The following is a 20116-nucleotide window of genomic DNA, read 5'->3' on the forward strand; positions in this document are numbered from 1 at the left end:
TGTAGGAATTACAACTGTTTCTATATGTGTCTCCCACTTTTTAAGGGGCCAAAAGTAATGGGACTATCAACTCAAAAGCTGTTTCATGGACAGGTGTGGGCTATTCCCTCGTTACTTCATTATCAATTAAGCAGGTAAAAGGTCTGGAGTTGATTCTAGGTGTGACATTTGCATGTGGAATTAGTTGCTGTCGACTCTCAGTATGAGATCCAAAGAGCTGTCACTATCAGTGAAGCAAGCCATCATTAGGCTGAAAAATCAAAACAAACCCATCAGAGAGATAGCAAAAACATTAGATGTGGCCAAATCAACTGTTTGGAACATTCTTAAAAAGAAAGAACGCACCGGAGAGCTCAGCAACACCAAAAGACCCGGAAGACCACAGAAAACAACTGTGGTTGATGACAGAAGAATTATTTCCCTGGTGAAGAAAAACCCCTTCACAACAGTTTGCCAAATCAAGAACACTCTCCAGGAGGTAGGTATATATGTGTCAAAGTCAACAATCAAGAGAGATGTAAACCATTGGTGAGCTTCAAAACAGGAAGACCAGATTAGAATTTGCCAAACAACATCTAAAAAAGCCATTACAGTTCTGGAACAACATCCTATGGACAGATGAGACAAAGATCAACTTGTACCAGAGTGATAGGTAGAGAAGTGTATGGAGAAGGAAAGGAACTGCTCATGATCCAAAACATACCACTTCATCAGTGAAGCATGGTGGTGGTAGTGTCATGGCGTGGGCATGTATGGCTACCAATGGAACTGGTTCCCTTGTATTTATTGATGATGTGACTGCTGACAAAAGCAGCAGAATGAATTCTGAAGTGTTTCGGGCAATATTATATGCTCATATTCAGTCAAATGCTTCAGAACTCATTGGACGGCGCTTCACAGTGCAGATGGACAATGACCCGAAGCATACTGCAAAAGCAACCAAAGAGTTTTTTTAAGGCTAAAAAGAAGAATGTTATGCAATGGCCAAGTCAATCCCCTGACCTGAATCCGATTGAGCATGCATTTCACTTGATGAAGACAAAACTGAAGGGAAAATTCCCCAAGCACAAGCAGGAACTGAAGACATTTGCAATAGAGGCCTGGCAGAGCATCACCAGGGATGAAACCCAACGTCTGGTGATATTTATGCGTTCCAGACTTCAGGCTGTAATTGCCTGCAAAGGATTTGCCACAAAGTATTAAAAAGTGAAAGTTAGATTTAGGATTGTTTAGTTTGTCCCATTACTTTTGGCCCCTTAAAAAGTGGGAGGCACATATAGAAACTGTTGTAATTCCTATACCGTTCACCTGATTTGGATGTAATTACCCTCAAATTAAATCTGAAAGTCTGCCGTTAAAGCACATCTTGTTTGTTTCATTTCAAAGCCATTGTGGTGGTGAATAGACACCAAATAGAGGCCAAAATATGAAAATTCTGTCAATGTCCCAATATTTATGCACCTGACTGTATTTTCTCCCCCAAAAAACATTGTAAGAGAATAACTTTTGTTATTGCAAATCACTGATGTATGTCAGAACCTGTCAAAGTTTGCCCAGAATTAGTAATTCCTTACATGTCTGAACAGAATGTGTTTTGGTGTGGTATCTTTGTTGTTACAGTGATTTAAGTATTTTAGCTACTTAATGACAACCACAGAATAACAAAATGCTTTTTGCTATTTATGTTTTGGAATGCTCATTCATATCTAACTCACGACAGTTGCAAAGTTTTTATAGAGGCTGTCCACACAAATAATGATTTTTAAATGATCTTTATTTCTATTTTCTAAAAATTACTATGATAATTAACACTTTATTTATATTATGCCAGCATAATCAGCAGTGCTTTAAAATGGGAAATAGATATTGTAACAAACCTACTTTAGGTACTAACAAACATTCAAAAGGTAAGAAGGCCATGTTGACATGATAGCAATCTGTAGGAAAATAGGAGTGTGATACACAAGGCTAATTGCACAGACTGCATATTGGGCCTGATTCAGAGCCGGACGCAATTAGCGCTCGCTCGTCCAGAAAATAGGGGTGGCTATTCAAATGAACCATTCACTCTTTGCAAAAACATGCGGTCATTTTTTGAGAAACTACGCCCCCTGGCCGCTCGCATCCTACGTCATGTCCGCTATTTATTAGATTAATCGAGTACATCGACCAGGGTATGAGCTGCTCGCTATTCTTGTGGCTGCTTTTTGCTACCACAATTTTGCGAGCAGTTCTGGCTATAAAATAACCCAGTGACGTGGTCAATGACGCTGCTGTTTTAATTATGCACATCCATAAAACGCCCGTTTTGACCTTTAAGCACGCCTGCGATCGGATCTCCACTCCCCGTTTTCAAGCACCTTCCCCTGTTACCACCCACATACGCCTCTTTCTGTCACTCAAATTGTCAGGCATTCGCTATTTTGCGAGCACATGAATTGCGACCGCACTGACTGGTTCGCGAATGCGTATAACGATCTGTACGCATGCGCAGTTGGGCAAACATCGCTCGGAGCGAACGAGCGGCCGCTTACGAGCGGCTCTGAATCAGGCCCATTGGTCCTTGTAATTTACTGAAACAAAGTATTCTGACATCATGCAAAATAGGACCATAAATAGCATAATATTCCGAAATATTTTTCCTCTTTAATAATACTCTTCTATTAATACTAATACTACAACAATTGAAAAGTTATACCAACACAAGGTACAATAATTGTTAGAGGAATATATTCCCTATAATAGTGACACTGTGATATATGACTGTATCATAATAATATCATATTAATTAACTGTAGAGGTGTAACATCATGACACACACCCCTGTTCCGATCCAGGCTCACAATGTCCTGGAAGATATGGGACTGTCCCACAAAAAAACTGAGATTGGTTTAATTTAAGGTGCTTAAGGGGGGCCCCACTGCCATATCTGCTGTATTTTACAGACCAAAACTGTACTAATCTTATTAATTATACCTGTATGCACTGAAAATTGAAAACAGATGCTGCCCTTCTTCACATTGCTGCATTCTAACTAAAGATGAGCGGGTTCGGATCTCAGAGATCCCACCCGAATTTTGAGATCCAGGGCGAGAACAGAACGTGCGCTCGGTTCCTCCGCCGGCCCCGGATCTCAATCCGAGGCAAAACCATAGAGATGAAATCTCGCGGCTCGCGAGCTTTCGTCTTTATGATCTATGTAGTATATAGGGACCATAGAGAGGTGCTGGTGCTGTGCTGTCTGCTGTGTCCTGGGCTAGTGCTGATCCATTCTGGGCTCCTGCTGTGCTGCCTGCTGTGTCCATCTGCTGTTGCTGATCCATCTGGGCTGCTGCTGTGCTGTCTGCTGCATCCATCTAGGCAGGTGCTGATCCATCTGGGCTGGTGCTGTGCTGTCTGCTGTGTCCATCTGGGCCCAAGTTCTGGACTGTTAAAAAAAATAAAAAAATAAAAAAAAAAATATATATATATATATATATATATATATATTGTCAATTTATCTTCTGTGTGTGTGTGCGTGCTAGGCTTAGCCACACAATATACAGCAACGCAACCTAGTGCTGCCCGACTCCAGTCGTCATCAATCGGTGCTCTGGGCCCAAGTTCTGGACTGTCAAATAAAAATATATATTGTCAATTTATTTTAATTTATTTATTTTATTTAATTTATTTACGTGTGTGAATTTTGTAACCGCACCTTGGCTACACTATTGGTGCTTGTGACACTGCTGCAATACCGCAGAAAATATGGAGGGCTGTCACATGACAGGAGAGCAAGGCCAAGAACCACATGTTGTAGCTGCCGCCAGCAGTGCAAGGCCGTCAACTTCCTCATCCTCTACGAAGGCCCATGCTCCAGGGCTTAAGTCACGCCATCAATATGGTAAAGCTACTTTTACTGAAGTTAAGAAAAAAAATTGAAAGGAAATTCGCCTTTAGATAAACAAAAAATTGGCAATATGCCATTCACTACACGAAGTGGCATGGAAAGGATAAGGCCTTGGCCTTTCTTTAGGAAGACTGCTGGTTCTGATTCTGATAGCCCTTCTGCTTGTAGTAGTAGTGGTGGTGCTAAGATGAGTAAGACAGCTCTGTAAAAAACAAGTGTGTGCCCTGAGAAATCGAAATCACAAATCCCAGAGGAGAGTGTGCAAGTGTGTCCGTGGTTGCCATGTGTGAGCCAGACCTAAATACTAGTGTACTGGAGGATCCTCCAAGTTCCAACATTTGTGTGCCCTCTGTAAATGTGGGGAAGGGCAGTCGACATCTTGCAGATGTAGTCATCGAGGATGCTTCTATGGAATTGCACATGGAGGAGGATGATATTTTGGAAGTTGAAGGTGCGAAGGATGATGAGGATGTTGATGATGAAGATTTTGGTGATGAGGATGTTGATAATGAAGATGTTGGTGATGAGGATGTTGATGCCAAGGATGTCCTTTGTGTAAGTAAGGCAACAGCTGTTGCCCATGGATTGAAAAAGCTAAAGCCCATTGTTGTCATGCCGGGGCAAAAGACAAAAAATCCACTTCTCACATGTGGAATATTTCCACCCCAATCCGGGCAACAGTTGTCAAGCCATATGTGACCATTGCAAAGCAAAAGTGAGTAGAGGGAGGGACCTAAACTACCTAGGAACCTCCTCCTTGTTACGTCACTTGGAGCGCATTCATCAAATATCAAAGTGTATGTCGCCTAGTTCCAAAACTCAAAACGTAACAAGACAAGTGTCACCTATCTGCTCCCTCTCTGTGGGATCCAAGCGCCTTCGGTCTCCAACACCAACACCTGCATCATCAACATCCTTATTTGTCATCGGGAGTAGTCCTGCTGCATCCAATGTTGTTATTCGAAGCATGATTGACTCCTCTCCTATCCGTGATTCCTCAAAAGGATCCTTGATGACTACGCCTGTGGCTGCTGTTGCTGTGAGTGGATCTTCATCCTAGAAGGGAACCAGGAGGAAGACTACTTGTAGCGTATCCTCCAAAAAACAAGTAAATGTCAAACAATAGTTTGCAAGGGCAAACAAGTATGACCGCAATCACCCAGTTGCACAGCAGATTACTGACGCCATAATAGATATGCTGGTATTAGATGTGCATCCATTACTGCAGTGAGTTTTCAACAGTTAATTGAGGTCCTGTGCCCTTGCTACCAGATCCCTTCTACACTCCACTTTGCTAGAACAGCAATTCCAAGTCTGTACAATGACATTAAAAAAAACCTTATTAATGTCCTCAGAAATGCCATTGTATCCACTGTCCAATTGACCACTGATATGTGGACAAGTGGGACAGGGCAAACTAAGGATTACATGACTGTGACAGACCACTGGGTAGGTGTATTGCCTGCAACAGCAACAGCAGCAGCAACAACATCTACCAAAAGACAGCAGATACAGAGGCAGGCTACTTTTTGTATAACTGGTTTCAATAAGATGCATACCACTGAGAACCTCTTAGAAAAACTCAGGGAAATCATTGCTAAATGGCTTACTCCACTTGGACTCTCCTCGGGATTTGTGATTTCGGACAATGCCACCAATACTGTGAGAGCATTACATGTGGGCGAATTCCAACACGTCCCATGTTTTGCTCACACAATTAATTTGGTGGTGCAACATTTTTAAAAAGATGACAGGAGCATGAAGGAGATGCTCTCGGTGGCCCGCAAAATATCTGGACATTTTACACATTCGGCAAATGCTTGTCGACGATTGCATGACCAGCAGTACTGTTAAATTTGACCTGCCATCAGCTGAAGCAAGAGGTAGTAACTCGGTGGAATTGTACCCTCTATATGCTTCAGTGGATGGAGGAACAGCAAAAGGCCATCCAGGGCTATACAATGGCCTATGACATAGGCCGTGGAGGGGGAATGCACCTTACTCAAGCATAGTGGAGAACAATTACCGTGTTGTGCAAGGTTCTCAAACCCTTTGAACTTGCCACACGTGAAGTTAGTTCAGACACTGCCAGGTTGAGTCAGGTCATTCCCCTCATCAGACTTTTGCAAAAACAGCTGGAGAAACTGAAGGAGGAGCGGAAATGGAGCGATTGCACAAAGTATGTCAGACTGGTGGATCAAGCCCTTGATTCACTTCACCAGTATCCAAGAGTCGTCAATCTATTGAAATCTGAAAAATATATTTTGGCGACCATTCTGGATCCTAGGTTTAAGTCCTACCTTGTGAGTTTTTTTCCAACAGACCAAAATCTAAAACTATGCAAAGAGTTGTTGGTAAAAAAAAATTATCAGCTGCAGCAGCACGTGAAACGCCATCATCTCCTCCTTCAGTTTCTACAGCTGCCAGGAAAATCTCAATTTTCCTTACAGAATGCCTGCTGGTCATGCGGATCGATCACCAAAAAATAACATCTGGTCGGGCCTGAGTGAACTGCCTACTAGTGACATGTCTTCTATTGTGACTATGGACCTCATTCAGAGTCGATCGCTTGCTGCAAGCGATCGCTCTGAATGAGGATGGCCACTTACTTTTTTAAGTGCCGCCTTCTGGTCGATCGCTAGGCTGTGGGTTACCACCCATAGCTCTAGCATCCGACCAGGGTGATGGTCGCGATGGTCATCACCATCGCGACCATCGGTGCTTATGACCAGACCCTAAGGTTGGGTCTTGGCTCTCATAAGCCCCAGGGAACTTCCTGCTCTGTTTGAGAAGGAAGTTCCCCACTGACATCATCAATGATGTCAGTGGGGCCGCCCCCAAATGGCAAGCGTTCCGACTGGAATGCCTCCGTTTGGCCGGGCATGCCCCCGGCCCACCCAGCAAATGGGGCGAGCTGTCACTCAACATTGACAGCTCGCCCCGTATGCTACGAGACCCCTAGCGATGGAGCGCCCATCGCTAGCCAGGTCGTGCGCATGCTCTGTGGGGTCCATCGACCTGGTTGCGAGCGCATCGGCGCTTGCGACCGTGTCTGAATGAGACCCTATGTGTGATGCGGTATCCATTCACAGAATGGTGGAGGACTATTTCAGAGATAACATCCTAATAGGCATGTCAGACAGTCCCTTTCAGTACTGGCAAGAAAAAGAGGCAATTTGGAGTCCAATACACAAACTGGCTTTACATTACTTAAGTTGCCCACCCTAAAGTGTGTACTCCGAAAGAGTTTTCAGTGCAGCTCACAACCTTGTGAGTGATCGGCGTAGGAGGTTACTTCCTCAAAATGTGAAAAAGATAATGTTCATTAAAATAACTTACAAATTCCACGAGGAAGACCTCTATCAACAATTACATAAAAAAATTACAGAGGCGCCTATGGTGGATTCCAGCGGGGACGAATTAATATTGTGTGAAGAAGAGAATGTACACACTGATGGGGATGAGGAGGACAACGACAACTTGTAATGTAAAGCTGGTTTGTATATGGGATCATTTTCATTTCCATGTCCAATGCACATTGGCAGCTTGTTTTATGGGGGTCCAAACAAACCAATCATTTCAGCCACAATTGGCAGTTCTTGTCGCTGAAATGATTGGTTTTTAAACTGTCCTGTTTCTTATACAACATAAGGCTGGGTGGGAGGGCCCAAGTACTATTCCATATTGCACCTTTTTCCTTTCCATTGTGTGCTGGTTGAGGCATTGCTGCCTGACATTTTAAATTAATGTTATGGTTGGTTTAGGAACCAATGATTTATTTGTAAATTAATTTATTATCAATTTTACAGCCAGGGGCTGTACCAAAGAATTTCTTTTTATTAATTATTCAGCCAGGGGCTGCACCCAATAAATTGTTTTTTAATTAATTTATTATCAATTTTACAGCCAGGGGCTGCACCCAATGAATTGTTTTTTAATTAATTTATTATCAATTTTACAGCCAGAGGCTGTACCAATGAATTGCTTTTTATTAATTATTCAGCCAGGGGCTGCACCAAATGAATTGTTTTTTAATTTATTATCAATTTAACAGCCAGGGGCTTCACCAATGAATTTCCTTTTATTTATTATTCAGCCAGGGGCTGCATCCAATGAATTGTTTTTTAATTAATTTGTTAGCAATTTTACAGCCAGGGGCTGCACCAATGAATAGTTTTTGAATTAATTTATTATCAATTTTACAGCCAGGGGCTACACCAACTATCAACTATCAATTCTTCAATCCTCAAGGGTATCCCAACCATCATATTTGCTCAATCCTCAACTCTATTAATAATTATATCAATCAGTTTTGAGCCAGCAAGCAGTATGCAACCTTTTGGCCCTTTAACTAGATGAAAAAAAATCAATATTGTGAGCTGTGAGGTGGTCAAAAGTGACTGGAAACAAGTGTAAATAAATGTTATTGAGGTTATTAATACTGTAGCAACAAAAAAGGCCCATTTTATGTGATTTTAGCTGTTTTTTTTATATTTTTTAACAACAAAATCCAGATCCAAAACCAAAACACGAAAACAAAACACAGAGGTGAGGTTTTTGGCAAAACCAATCCAGATCCTAAACCAGGGGAGATCCAGATCCAAAACCAAAACACGGGGGTCGGCGCACATCTCTAATTCTAACCATAGCAGTAATAGCAAATAGCTGCTGTAAGATTTATATGCTACAAGTTGAAAGGATAAAGATAGCCCAACTTGAAACATCTGGGTCCACGAAAACATATAGTAAAAGCTATAAATAATGGCCTATTTCTCTGGATATTACGTAGTATGTATTTTTAAATCCTTTCCTTGGAAAACATAATGAGAAAAACAAGCACTGAATAGGTCAGAGGAGGAAATATTCTTGTACCAATATGTGGATAAAATAAACAAGGCAAATACAGTGAATGCTAAGGACAGACATCCGGGACCTGTGAGTGCTTTATAATCATATAGTAAATTAAACAACTATTAGTGTCACTCTTACATCACTGAATGTACTGATACAGAATACACAAAAACAAATAATTCTAACAACTTCAAATGCAGCATTAAAACACTGCTAAAATAATAAGATATGATGAGGCGAATCTGCAGAAATGAGGAATGTTAAATAGAAGCCAACATCATATGGCAGAGTGCTGAACAAGACTTTTCTTTAACGTCATGGCTTTTCTTAAAGAGGATAAACTTATATAGTGGTTATTTGCCATTGCGCACAAGCAGCAATTGCATTGTGATTACGTTTACACAGAGGGCCTGATTTAGACCCGGTCGCTCTGACAGAGCGGTCGCTCTGAATCAGGGCCGGGCTTTTTTTTTTTTTTGGTGCGGCCTCTTGGCCACTCGCATAGCTGTGGGTGACCCACAGGTATGGTGAGCGGCCATGATGATGGTCGCGATGGTCAAGACGATCACGACCATCGGGCTTGCGATGAGACCCTTGTGGTAGGGTCTCATGGCCGCAAGCTCCAGAGAGATTTTGGTTCTAACAGAGCCGGAATCTCTCCACTGACATCACTCGTGATGTCAGTGGGGCAACCCCCAAATGGCATGCATTCTCATGAGAACACCTCCATTTGGGCAGCCACCCCCCCCTGCCCGCCCACCAAAGGAGGCGAGCTGTCACTCAACATCAACAGCTCGCCCCTGGTGTGAGACCCGGAGCGACGGATTGCCCGTCGATAGCCAGGTCGTGCGCATGCGCTGTGGGCCACCATCTACCCGGTTGCAAGTGCTCAGCGCTGGCGACCGGGTCTGAATCAGGCCCAGAGTACCCACACTCAAACCAGTGTCAGGTAGTCAGCATTTGGGGGTGGTAACAGGGTGGTGATTAGAAAACGCGTGTCTGACAATTTAAATGCGTTTCATGGCCGTGCATAAATTAGCCATTAAGCTCAGATGTGTTTTGGAATGCATTAGCATATTTTAGCAACTGCGATCCATTAGCGATTGCAGCTGTAAAATGCATTTGTGTCTGTTACTGAATCAGGCTCTTGGAGCTGTAAATCTGCTGATGTTAACCATGCAGACCAACCAATATGTATAGTCTTCCTCTTATGCAGAGCCCCCTAGTAGCTGTGACAGCTGGCTCTGAATAAACACATCCAGCTCTGGCTCTGTCCCCTTAATGGCAACCGGGGTCAGCTGGTCTCGAAGCTGAAGCCTCCAGCACCCAGTAGGTAGCTCCAACCTCTTCGCAATCACAACATGTCTCAAGTGCCTAGTGGGAGATCCGCCACTGGGCTACTTGTACAATGGCTAATGGAAGAGAGTGCCATAATCTACTGTGTAAGGACCTTCTGGTTCTATATATCATTTCCAGTCTGTTGCTAATGTCAGCTCTGGGGGCTACCTCACACAACTCAACAAAATGCTTAGAAGGCTCCGAAGAGTTTGGAGCCATGGCAACTGGCCTCTTTTATCTCTCCAAGTGCCTGCCTTACACTCTTGTTGAATGTGAGTAAATAAACATATTATAAAAATGAAAAGTGAATTAAAGTAACATTTATTTATACCGATCCTACATTCTATACGGTGGTTTACAGAAAATATTTAATCATTCACATTAATCCCAACCCCAGTGGAACTTCCAATCTATATTTCCTACCACTCACAAGCTAGGGCTAATTTTTCTCAGAAGCCAATGAATACCAGTATGTCTTTTTTGATGTGTGGGAGGAAATAGAACACCTGGCGGAAGGGAGTGGACACAAAGGTAACACTGTGAGGCAGCAATCCCAACCACTATGCAATTGTACAATACTCTCTAAAGAGGGATGGGAAATTTGCAGAGAATACCAAGACATGTTTCATTGTAAGTATACATCATGTATCGTTAAAATAATTATGTTTGAATAATCCTTCTAATTCCTAATAACTCTCTGTACAACACAGATTTTAGTATTTAAACCTTCGCTGATTGACATACACAGTGCAACCATTTTGTATCTTACACTAATACAGTATGATATCTTGGGTTAATGGTAGCTACAAATATGATTCATTATTGCTGTGCAAACGGGAGAAACATGGACAGAGAGGAATGTATTCTGTTTATTTGATACATTTATAGTAATTGTGTACTGATAAAGACTTGATGGATATTTTGCGTACATACTGTAAACTATTAGCACATTTTTGCCAGATATGAGATATTTAATGTCTCAGAAAATGCTGATCTCCTTGGATTTCCAGGCACAACATTGACTCAAATTACAGAGACTGGTTTGTAAAACAAAAGACATACAGTGAGCATAAGTTCTGTGGGTGAAAATACCTTGTTATTGAGAGAGATCAGAGTTTAATAGCAAGACTGGTTCTAGATGTCAGAAAGACGACAGTAACTCATATAATCACACACTATTACAGTGGTAAGATCATCTCTTCAAGTCACGTCAAGGTTCGGCCTGCTGTGTATTTAGAGATGATCTTCTGCATATCACTGTTTATTGCCCAATGAAGTGGATGGGCTACAGCAGCAGAGGAAAACATTGGGTTCCACTCCTGTCAGTAAGATTAGGAAATTGGGCCAGGTGCAAAATTTGACATATGCAACATTGAATCCATGGAACCATGCCAGTGATGTGTGGTCAGGCGAGGCAAGTGAGGCAGAGCCTTTCCTGTCATACTTAGGTATACTCCAGAGTTTTGACTATAAAAATTATAAGAAACATTTTAAGAAAATATTATAAATATCTTCTTTGTATTATTCCAATCATTTTTATAGTCAAAATTCTAGAGTAAAAAGTGTATGGCAGGTGAGGCACTGCCTCCCCTGTATACATTTTCTGCACATCCCTGTTCAAAACACACCAAATTTCCAGCACTATATACAGCTACACCTTTGTATAATGCCCACATTAACCCTCAGGTTCATATATGTATCTATAAATCTGGCTCTGAAACTAGCCAGTGCCTCCCCAGCCATTTACCTCACCACACGCCACTGGAACCATCCTGTCTTGTGTTACTGGTTCAGGCTGGTTTTGGTGGTGTAATGGTGTGGGAAATGTTTTTTTGGCACAAATAAATGACAATAGAACATCATTTTATATGCCACAGCCTACCTGAGTAGTGTTGGTGACGATGTAGACATCTCTATGGTCACAGACTACCTTATCTTATTCCAGTAGAATAACGCACCATGTCGCAAAGCCAACATCATCTCAAATTTGTTCCAGAAACATTACAAAAAGTTCAGTGTACTCCAATCAGGGCCGGCTTGAGGGCCATTCGAGCAGTGCGGTTACACAGGGTGGAAACCACCAGCTACCAAAACCTGCCCAGCTCCGGAAGTGTCTCGTGGGGCACGAGAACCCCGCTCTCCACCCACCGGCTTGTGTTTACGGTATGACCTCAGGGGGAGGGAGAGTGGGAAGGAAGGGGTGGTGGGGAAGTCATGTGCAGTGGGGGAGGGCAGCGGCGGCAGTATAGCACAGGGACCTAGAGCCAGCCATGATTCCAATAGCTTACATAGTCCCCAGATCGCAATCCAACAAAACACCTTTGTGATGAGGTGGAACAGGAGATCTGCAGCAACTGTTATCAGATGTTAACAGGGGCCAGAATCTCTATGGAATATTTCAAGCACCTTGCTAAATTAATGCCACTAACAATTCAGGGTGTTCTGGTGGCAAAGAGGGACTATACCCAGTACTAGAAAGGTGCACCTAATAAAGAAGCCACTAAGTGTATACAAAACATTATCTTCATCTAATCCCTGTAAGCTTCAATGTCTGTTAATATATTGTTAAATATTCTCCCTAACTGCATATTGCTCTAGAATGTGTCAGTACTATTTAAATAACCAAAAATTATTAGCTAACATGGACATAATTACAAAGTCCATCTGCTATAAGGTGCAAAAATGATTTGCTGCAGCCTCATATTATTATATATTGCTATTTGATTTTAGGAACTGTTCTATTATCAGTGCTGCCATTAGGAGGATGTATGTCGTACACATGCAAAGCACCTACTCTCTGCCAGTCTAATCTGAGCTATTTATCTTAGAGGGCTAGGAGGCTAATTACATATAGGGGAATGACCATAATTAGTCAAACTAAGGCCGTTCCAGTCAGTAAGATTTAATGGCAGCGCAATGCATGATAACTCTTAACTTTGCGACAAGATATATTAATTGTTGTGGCTAATTCACACTAGGATTTTGCTTGTGCATTAAAAGAGGTATTGTTAGGACATGATAACTGCCACTATGAACTGCATGGTTCATTAATGAGAATGCGACAACCAGTGCTATAGAAGGGCTTAAAGGCACCAAAAAGCTGTAAAAGGTGCAACCAGGACATCAGCCACGACACCCCCTCGGCAATGGTCTCACACTCTTCCCTACAGTGCTGGAGACCACTCTAGTAGCACTTCATTCAGCATAAATACTAGGTACACCTCTGGCAACAAGTCAGATGGAGATAAACATGTGCTTAGAAGGACTGCAGAGGACGTTTTGATGGGAAGACAATTTTTACATTGTTTTTATATGTATGTGTTTATTGGTTGTGTGCATTAACATAGAAAATACATGTGCACTTTTTGAGAGAGATGATATGTAAAAGTGGTCACCCATATCTAGTTTTAATATAAGTTTAATTTTCTTTTTTGCTATCTCTTAAAATATACCCGCCACCTACACAGTTTCAGCACACCCAGCAGCCATTCTGTGTGTGACGATATACATTCAAGTGTGTAGCTATAGTGGGTGCTGGGGGTGCCATTGTTATGGGGCCCAGATACTTATATCCCTTTCACATCGCAAAAATAACCCGGGATATTGCCAGGTCAACCTGGGTCGAGGTGAAGTGTGAACGCGCCACCAAACAAATTCTCGGGTCGAGCAACCTGGCATTTCAACCCTGCAGGGTTGAACACGGGAACAAGCCAGGTTGAAGTGCAGTGTGAACAGGCCCTACCCAAGTTATCCAACCAGGGACTCAGCAAACACCATTGATTGGACGTTACTGGATCTCACTTGATGATGTCAGCAACCAGACACACAGGCAGCACACTGCAGACAACAGCAGAGGCAGTATTCTGGCAGTCTGAAAGTGGTTAATACCACTACTGTCATTACAGTGAAGGCTGGAGTGAAGTGGTGAACTGTACACTATACTGCCAGAAGCTGCATCATGCTCTCACTGGCTGAATCAAATAGCAGTAAAGCACAAACACTCTTGAACTCAGGGCTACACATTGGTAATCCATCTGCCATGATTTCTGCAATGCTGTGAGCAGTCCCCACCCCTCCCTTGTGTTCCCTTTTGTGATCTTATCTTTGTAAGCCTGAAAAAGTCAATTTTTAATGACATCCATAGGATTTTTCATGGCTAACCCGGGTTCAGTGTGAACAGGGCCAACCCGGGAATAACCCTGATCAAAGGTGCAGTGTGAAAGGGGTCTGACCTGGGTCACAGCTGGTTTGGACCCGTGTTCAAAAATCCCGGGTCAGAGCTGGGTTTGCAATGTGAAAGTGGTATTAGGGGGCCTTGCACCCAGGTCATATGGCTGTCCAAGTTCCAGAAATTGGCAGCTAAGCAATTGTCCCATTGCCTGGTCTCAAAAGAAAAACATGTCAGCGCTCATGTAGGTGGTGGTCTCTATCTCTTCTTCTCAGTAAAGCTCCTCACTTATATGATCCACCCCTCATGCTTTCATTTCACCATCACAGGTACAGGCACAGCTGAGGTAATCAGTGAGCTTGACACTGTGAGACAAAAGGCATATCCTTTACTACAGCCTTTGTAAAGTGAAAGGTAAATGCAGGGATAGATTGGGGCTTTAAATCAGCCCTGGCAATCCCCTCTCTGCGCACGTGGTATGCACGCTCACCTAAAAGGGGGTGCAGCCTCATCTCACAGAGTGTGGTTACATCTCACAGGGGCATGCTGTATCCACAGTGGAATTTGGCCATTCACCTATAAAAGTACCTATATACGAAATATATCATTGTGCCAATCGCATGCGTGGGATATCCCTGTACAGATTTGCAAATAAATGCAGTAATATCTGTGCCATTATACAATGCTTTATATGTAAATAATGTTTAAGTATAGTATACATAAAGTAGTCCGATTGCTGCACATGCGATATACGTAAGCAAAGTCCAAACCCAAAAGTCTATCACTTTACTTTTTACTCTACACCATGATGGACTCCTGTGACCTAGTATGTCCACTGAGTTTTTCAAAGAATGTAGGGGCACCAAAAGGCTCTTACCAAGTTTACTTCAATAGTTTTCTCCCAGTCCTTTTCATTATTTACTCCAGCATTGTTCACTAGTATGTCCAACCTTCCAAAATGTTCTACTGTCTTTTGAAATGCATCTAAAATATAAAAAAGTTTGATTTGTAGGTAGCTTGCATTTAATTATTTGGATGATTTAAATGACTTACAAAGATACATATAACTGACTATGGGCCTGATTCAGCATGGATCGCAATTGCAACCGCGTATGCAGATTGGACAATTGTTGCGTACTCCGCATACATATGCACCGCACTGTGCGTGCACGGCGATTGCACTGCAATTACAGACAGAAATCCATTGCAGAGTGAGTGACAGGCTGTGAGTGCTTGGGGGTGGCGATGGGGCAGTGGTTGTCCATTTGAATGCTGTTGCATGGGCGTGCTTAAATTAGCTAAAATTGTGCGAGGATATAGACACTTCTCTGCTGAATCTGCGATTCAAGGGCAATGTCTACAGATGCTGGCTCGGAACAACATAGCGACCATCGGTTGCTGCTTTGGTCAGGCTTCATAAGCTGAAACCCAGCTGTCTGTCGGAACTAGACAGCTGGGTCCAGGAAGTCTGCATTCGACAATGCAGACCCTGGGCTCGGCATGCCTCCAAAATGGGAGCGACCTGGTTCCATTTTGGAGAATGGTCCTTGTGTCCACACCCAAAATGTAGCAGCATGTCAATCAAGCTGTAGCTAAAGGGGGACTGTGAGCGATCACAGAGGACCGGTTCTGCACATCGGGTTGGCGTACAAAGTTCCTTACAGTTTTGGATGGGCATTAAAATATCACATTGATAGCTGGGGAGAAAAGGCTGTTTACATGGGGAGAACTTATCTCTGCCAGAGAAACATATATGAGCCCTAATGCATGCTGTTTGTACCTAAATAACCTTGATCCCTTAGACCCTTCTCTCAGACATCCTCAACATTCTGGCAATACAGGAAGATGGGGCCTGACTCAGAGTATCATGGAATTGTGATGTTATCGCAACCATACCGTTTTTTGATCTGCACATGCACAGAGGTCACACTGCGCATGAGCAGATCCTGATCTGTGATCTCATTCGCAGTGCCTCACAGCTGCAGCATGATTGACATGCTGTGGCCTTTTGCAGGGTGGCGACAGGGACTGTTCACAAAACAGGGGGGTGTTGCTGTGTTTTGTATGCATGACCAGGCCAGATTTCCTGGCTCCAGGTGAGGAGTTCTGTCGCCCATTCTAAGAAAGCTTAGACTTACTCAGATGGGCAAGGAATGCGAGTACTGCAACCAATGGTCACAATGGTGATCCGATTATGCATTTTGGACGCAGGCATTGGATCTGTGATGCTGGCAGGAGGCGTCTTCTTCCTTCAGACACCTCCTGCAGACATTAGCATAATTTATCAGTAGCAGCTGCGACTGTTACTGCTGACAGTGATACTCTAAATCAGAGCCATAGTCACACAACCAGGCATTGCCTCACCTGCAGAGGTATGCATTCTGCATATTGATATTCATAACGTTAACGTGCAGATGGGCACCAGCATGATGACTCCACTATACCGACACAGTTTAAATGCACCTTTAAGCATTTTAACTGTATCAGTAGTGTAACTGTAAACATGCTGCTTTACCATGCCACTGTGTTGATGTTGTTTTCTCCAGACTCTGATTAGTTTGATTTAATACTCCTTTCCATATCTGGGGTGAGATGTACTAAGCTCTAAAAAGTGATAAACTGGAGAGTGATAAACAACCAGCCACACAGCTCCCAACTGTCATGTTACAGGCTGTGTTTTTAAAATGATAGTTGGGAGCCGATTGGCTGGTGGTTTATCACTCCAGTTAGTACATCTGGCCCCTGATCTCATTTGACACATGGTGTCACTGGCATTTTCATAACACCAGCATCAAAGCAGCCATAGACATATAAGTACTCATGCTGCGATACACTATGTGCTTTAGGAATCTCAGTTGCTGGAAAAGGAGTATTCAAAATGTAAGATTTCCAGTTGCAACCATACGTGCTACTTGCCATTGTTATAGTGTAGCTTTACATTTAATAATTATTGCACTTACTACTTGATAAACATTAAGTGCCACTACACATACATATTCAATTTGAACTGCTGTTTATAATACAACAAAAGTACAGAACTGATGACTGTGCCACACACATTTGTACCTTTTAGTTGTTCTTGGTCTGTGACATCACATTGGATAAACAACGTCCTGTGACTTCCAAACTGCTCATCAAGAGAGGCTTTACACTGCTCACCCGCTATGCAATTTTGGTCCACCATTGCCAGCTGCACATGAAAAAAACACAGGATAAAAACACAATATAGTACACTTGTGCTCATCAACGGTTTAATTATATTTTCCAATGTCTCTGCTCCTCTTCAGTTTTGATTACTCTTGAAGAAAACTCTAAAATACCAAATACATTTATGTGGCTTGGAGCTGAGCAAACACTACTTCCAAGAGGCTGTACAAGGTTGACTGGTTTTAGAGTCATACTGTTGTATTTTTTTAATTAATAGATACAAATCTGCATTATATATATATATATATATAAAGTCACTTAAATTTATCAAAATATTTGCTGTTGAGTGACGATAGAGTCTTTTCAAGGTGATTTCATAAACAGACAGACCCATTAGTCTTGAAAATATAAGTATCTTTACTAGACAAACATATGTTTTTATTCTACGTTTTGGACGACAGATTTGGAAGCAGGCAGAATTGTCTATTTTATTTGATTAGATTTGTCATTGCTCAAGATGTGCCAAACATTTTCCTGCTGTGTGAAGCAACAACTGGAATAGTTCCCTTCTCATTCCTAATACAAACTGCCATAATCATTTGTATATCCGTTGAGTGTACTTTGAAAGACTTTTAATTTAAATTATTTTACTTTCCTTCCATTCAAACCCTTTTGCCTGAGACAGTTGCCTCAACACAGGCCCTCTGGGTAATTTTTGTGGGGATTTACAGATAGTTCAAAATATACAATATTTTCCAGTTTACTAAAAAGTGATTTATATATTCTGTTATTTTTATTATGATTAAATATTTGTAGTATTTGTAAAAAGTGTTTTTTAGATTATTACAGTGTTGATGGGTGTAGTATGTAATACCGCCGGCCTTCCTGACAGCGGAAGCCTGGCAGGGGTGAAGATCCCGATCGCTAATAAGGTAAGTATAACTAACCCTATTTTCCCCCCCTAATCCTCCCTTAGTGGTGCCTAAATCTAGCCTCCCCCCAAGTGTCTAACCCTAACCCCCTCTAAATGTCTAAACCTAACCCCCCCGTCCCCGCAGCCTAAACCTAAGTCTCCAGGGGGGGGGGGGGGGGTGCCTAACCCTAACCTCCCCCGGGGGTGAATGGCCCTAACCCCCTTCCCCTAGCCTAAACCTAACCCTCCCAGGAGGATGTCTAACCCTGAGTCCCCCAGGGAGCCCTAAAACCTAACCCTCCCGCGGCTGCTCGCATCCGGCGCCCATCTTACCTTCGTTCGGTATGCTGGGCATCAGGCCCCCGGCGTAGGTCTAATAACAGGCGTTGGGTTTTCGACGCCTGTCATTAGTACCTTGCCGGGATTTGACAGCCGGGAAGCTGGCAGTCGGCATTTAGACTGTCGGTTTCCTGACTACGTCCCCTTTTGACACCTTCAGTGTTTTTATAGTATGTATTGTACTATTTTACCAAGACACATGCAATATTATAAAACCGTTAGCAATTTCAGCGCAATCAGAAACTGTCCTGTAAACACAGCTAACTAGAAATGTGGTCCATCAAACAGGCTATGAAGTTTGATAACTTGCAACAAATTAAAGTTTAACTGGCTACATTGCATAGTATGGCATGTACAAATCAATGCTGAGCATAGTAATGTTCGATAGTCTAAGAAAAAAGAAACATTAAAAAAATATATTAACAAGTAACCAACCATTTGAGCTCCAGCAGACAGCATTTTACTGTCTTTAAGAGGCAAAGTCAAACTTCATAATCTAACAGCCTTAAAAGTTACATTTGTACAGAGACAAGTTTGAGGCCCCTCATTTGTTTTATTTTATTATGTTGCATGGACACGGGCTGGCTGTTTATTGCTGATACATCTGTCCATTTGGCATTGTATGAAGCGAAAGGGGGGCTTCATGCTTGGAAAAACTCTGCTAGCACACCTGCAATTCCTTATAAATATTGATGTTAGGAATTTATTAGAACAGATTAGTATACATAATTCTAACTAATAAAGATAACTGGCACTACAAGCAAAATTACTGAGCTATGATACACCGCCGTATCTATTTATAGTGTTGGCAAAATATGTTACTACAACTTTTTAGCCAAGATATTTTATAGCAAAAAACAAATTGACATAAAAGTGAACAGAAAACAATTATAGAAAAACATTACAAGAATTGCAATATTTTACCAGAGCAGATGTAACCACTTATGAAATGTGAATTTGGAGTGAAGTCCATAGGACAGACCATGGTGAGAATATTTGCGGTAGAGGAATTTAGCTATTGGGTCCCAAGAGTTTTCTTTCTAATTTATTATGGAGACTCCGAATTATGTTTGTATTGGCCCAAGTGTGGTCTGTTCATGTTGCAGTCTGAGCTAATACTGCTAATTGCTCCAGCATTCCCAGATTCCGACAGAGATTCTTCGTAACATAGAGATAAAGGACAGTGATGCTGCCTAGATTGAGATCTGACCCTGTGTGACATCGGAGTATTATGGGGCATAGGTATCAAAGCTTGATGTGAGATAAAATTGTGAAATATATATCACCAACCAATCAGCTCCAAACTATAATTTCTTAAACACAGCATGTAAAATATAAGTTAGAAGCTGATTGGTTGGTGATATATATCTCACAATTTTATCTCACATCAAGCTTTGATACATATGCCTCTATGGGGCCTATTCATTAAACCTAAAAATTCTCTGGAGATAATTAGCTTTAGAACTCGCAT

The 20116-nt window shown here is 42.2% G+C and overlaps 1 protein-coding gene across 1 annotated transcript in view; it reads right to left on the minus strand.

Annotated features, from left to right (window-relative positions):
- Positions 1–20116, minus strand: part of HPGD (15-hydroxyprostaglandin dehydrogenase) — a 70918-nt gene that overhangs the window by 38515 nt on the left and 12287 nt on the right. Inside the window, exons 2-3 of the mRNA XM_088448471.1 lie at positions 17313–17436; positions 15124–15230 (exon numbers count right to left, since the gene is read on the minus strand). Of these exons, the coding sequence (XP_088304597.1) occupies positions 15124–15230; positions 17313–17436 (231 nt within the window). The remainder of the gene's footprint in view (positions 1–15123; positions 15231–17312; positions 17437–20116) is intronic.

The sequence above is a fragment of the Taudactylus pleione genome, unplaced genomic scaffold (assembly GCF_031769625.1).
Source record: "Taudactylus pleione unplaced genomic scaffold, aTauple2 ptg000021l, whole genome shotgun sequence".
Lineage (NCBI taxonomy): Eukaryota > Metazoa > Chordata > Amphibia > Anura > Myobatrachidae > Taudactylus > Taudactylus pleione.